The following is a 2,809-nucleotide window of genomic DNA, read 5'->3' on the forward strand; positions in this document are numbered from 1 at the left end:
TAGACATAAGAGAAAATTGTACTAAAATTAGAGAAGCCAGCAGGAAGTTCCTAGTCCCAAAAACCACTTTAATTGACAGGCTCTCTGGAAGAAGACCGGAGAAGTTAAACAAACCTGGACCTTCACCAATCCTGACCGAAGAAGGAGAAAAGCGAATTACAGAAGGGGTCATAAATCTAGCCAAATGAGGATTTCCCGTAAAAAAAGATATGCTTCTTGATACTGTAGCAAAAATATCTAAAGAAACGAATAAAGAACTTTTTAAAAATAATATGCCGGGACAAACCTGGTATCTGGGATTTTTAAAGAGAAATCCCGAAATTTCTTTACGGGAAGCAGAAAGTATTAATAAAGCAAGGGCTGTAGTAAGCGAATTTACCATAAGAAAATGGTTCTTGGAATTGGAAAACTTCTTAAAAGAAAACAACTTGCTTAATATATTTAGTGATCCATCGAGAATTTTTAATTGCGATGAGTCAGGGTTTTGCCTTTGTTCAAAATCAGGAAAAGTTTTGGGACCTAAAGGGTATAAAAATTTGTACAGTATCAAACTTGGAAATGAAAAAGAGAACATAACTGTTCTTATGACGTTTAATGCTAGTGGAAAAATATGTCCGCCATTAGTTTTATTTCCATATGTTAGGCCTCCAAAATCATATATGCCAGATGGTTGGATCTTAGGAAAATCAGAAAAAGGATGGATGACATCCGATGTCAAATTCAATGGAAGTTTATCCCTCCACGTTCACCACACCACGGTGATATTTGGGAAGCTGCCATAAAGAGCTTCAAGTATCATCTCTTAAAAATAATGGGTAACTCCAATTTTACTTTCGAAGAACTATCCACTGTACTTTCGTAGATTGAAGCAGTGCTCAATTCACGCCCTATCTGTGCCTCTCAGATGACTCGTCCGATTTTTCCTTTCTTACTCCCGGACACTTTCTTATTGGATCTAACTTAATGTCTTATCCTGAATTAGATCTCTCTGATATTCAAGAAAATAAATTGTCTTTGTGGAATAAATGCACAAGAATTCAGCAGCATATGTGGAAGGTTTGGACCCGCGATTATCTTAATAGGCTTCAAAATAGACCTAAATGGTTCACTCCTCAGGTAGGCATAAAGCCTGGTGATCTCGTCTTGCTTAAGGACGAAAACTCGCCTCCTCTCAAATGGCCTATAGCACGGGTAGTTGAGACATATCCGGAAAAGGACAACAAGGTAAGAGTTGTTAAGGTCAGAACTCCTGAAGGGTTATACGTTCGCTCTATTGCTAAACTGTGTCCTCTTCCTATGACTCACCTTAAAGAATTTTAATAGTTTTTTTAGTTTAGTTATATCTTTCTTCAAATTGTACATAAATATATTTTTTTTTGATGCGTTCACATCAAGGGGGGGACTATGTTGCGTAGCGCAACCTAAAATTATGGTCCAAGTGACGAACACCCTTTTTTCAAAATAAACAACTACTTTTAGTTTTAAGTCGAGTTGTACCCGAGAATGCACGATATATATTGCATATATTCTTTGCACAGAATTGCGAGATTATCACGTACTCCCTTCTCAATTTATTTAGAAAAAACATCAGTCATTGTCACTGTCATATTTGATTAATTAAAAATAATTCGCTCATTTTTTCACCACAGAATGTTTAACTAAAGCAAAATAAAGTTTTTAAAGTCGTAAGTGTTTTTTAAAGTGTAATCCGAGAACTGTGATCGCCAACTTAAGGTAACACATTTTAATTATTTATTATCATTCGAACCAGATCGAAGGTACTGCCCTAACAAGCAGGGAAGCAACATTTCAGGAGGAGAAATAAAATCCCCCGGTGTTCTACAGATGTAAATCGTCCATCGCAAGCGTATTTCAAATTGACGGGCGAATTGCCAGAGCATGCATATACCTTCTCCGGCGAACTTTCGAAAATCTCTAAACAGGGCATGCGTCATTCGAGTGTGAGATCACAAGTTGTCTAAAAACCGATCTTCAGCAGCGAAAAGATGATGTTGGAAACAATTTTAGCTGGAGAGATGTACAGTGACTGAAGTTTGTCAAAAACGAGCCTGGAATAATTTACTAAAAGAATTCCTTAGACCTTAATCAACCGTTTCAATGCATTAGTTTTAAAAGAAGCAAAGAAACCATTAACAAAATGAACCCTAATTTATGTTACCCAGGACAAAATCCTATACCTAAGAAGAAAAAAATGACCTCCTCGACCTGCTTCCATATATTTCACCAGTATTTCAGCAATTCTATAAAGACTTAACAATCTCAAATGAAGCAGAGGATACCTACCCTGATGATATTCTTGATGAAGAAAATAAAGAGATAGTGCAACCAATTGACAAAATAAAGTAAATGTGAAAACCACGAAAAAAATGAAAGCTGCTCAAGAAAATAAAGCAAAGAAACAAACTGGCAGGAAGAAGGGAAAAAATGTAAATAAAATACTAAATAAAACTTTAAAAAAATATTGATTGGTTTTTCATATCAGTTTTCCTTTATTTTAGTTATTAAATCGAACTTGCTTGGTTTAGTATCACTTAAATGCATTAAACAGAAGTTTTTTTTCTTGCTAAATGATCTTACATTAATATTTATTAAAACCTACTTTGGTCCTAAATATACCATTATTATTATTAAATATTATTTTTTATGCTTTTTATAATAGTTTGTGTTATGTGTTAAGCGTGTAACTTCATGTTATTTGTGCAAATTTTGTAAGTCCATGTAAGAAAAAGTTTATTAGTTTTTTATGATACTTCTATGGTTTGTTTATATTATTTATTGATTATGTTAT

At 34.2% G+C, this 2,809-nt stretch overlaps 1 protein-coding gene across 1 annotated transcript; it reads left to right on the top strand.

Moving 5' to 3' along the window:
- Positions 1-209: 209 nt before the first annotated feature.
- On the top strand, positions 210-782 carry LOC140450937 (uncharacterized). The gene has a single exon (XM_072544632.1). The coding sequence runs from the start codon at positions 210-212 to the stop codon at positions 780-782; it is 573 nt and encodes a 190-aa protein (XP_072400733.1).
- The last annotated feature ends 2,027 nt before the right edge of the window (positions 783-2,809 follow it).

Source organism: Diabrotica undecimpunctata, chromosome 9 (assembly GCF_040954645.1).
Source record: "Diabrotica undecimpunctata isolate CICGRU chromosome 9, icDiaUnde3, whole genome shotgun sequence".
Lineage (NCBI taxonomy): Eukaryota > Metazoa > Arthropoda > Insecta > Coleoptera > Chrysomelidae > Diabrotica > Diabrotica undecimpunctata.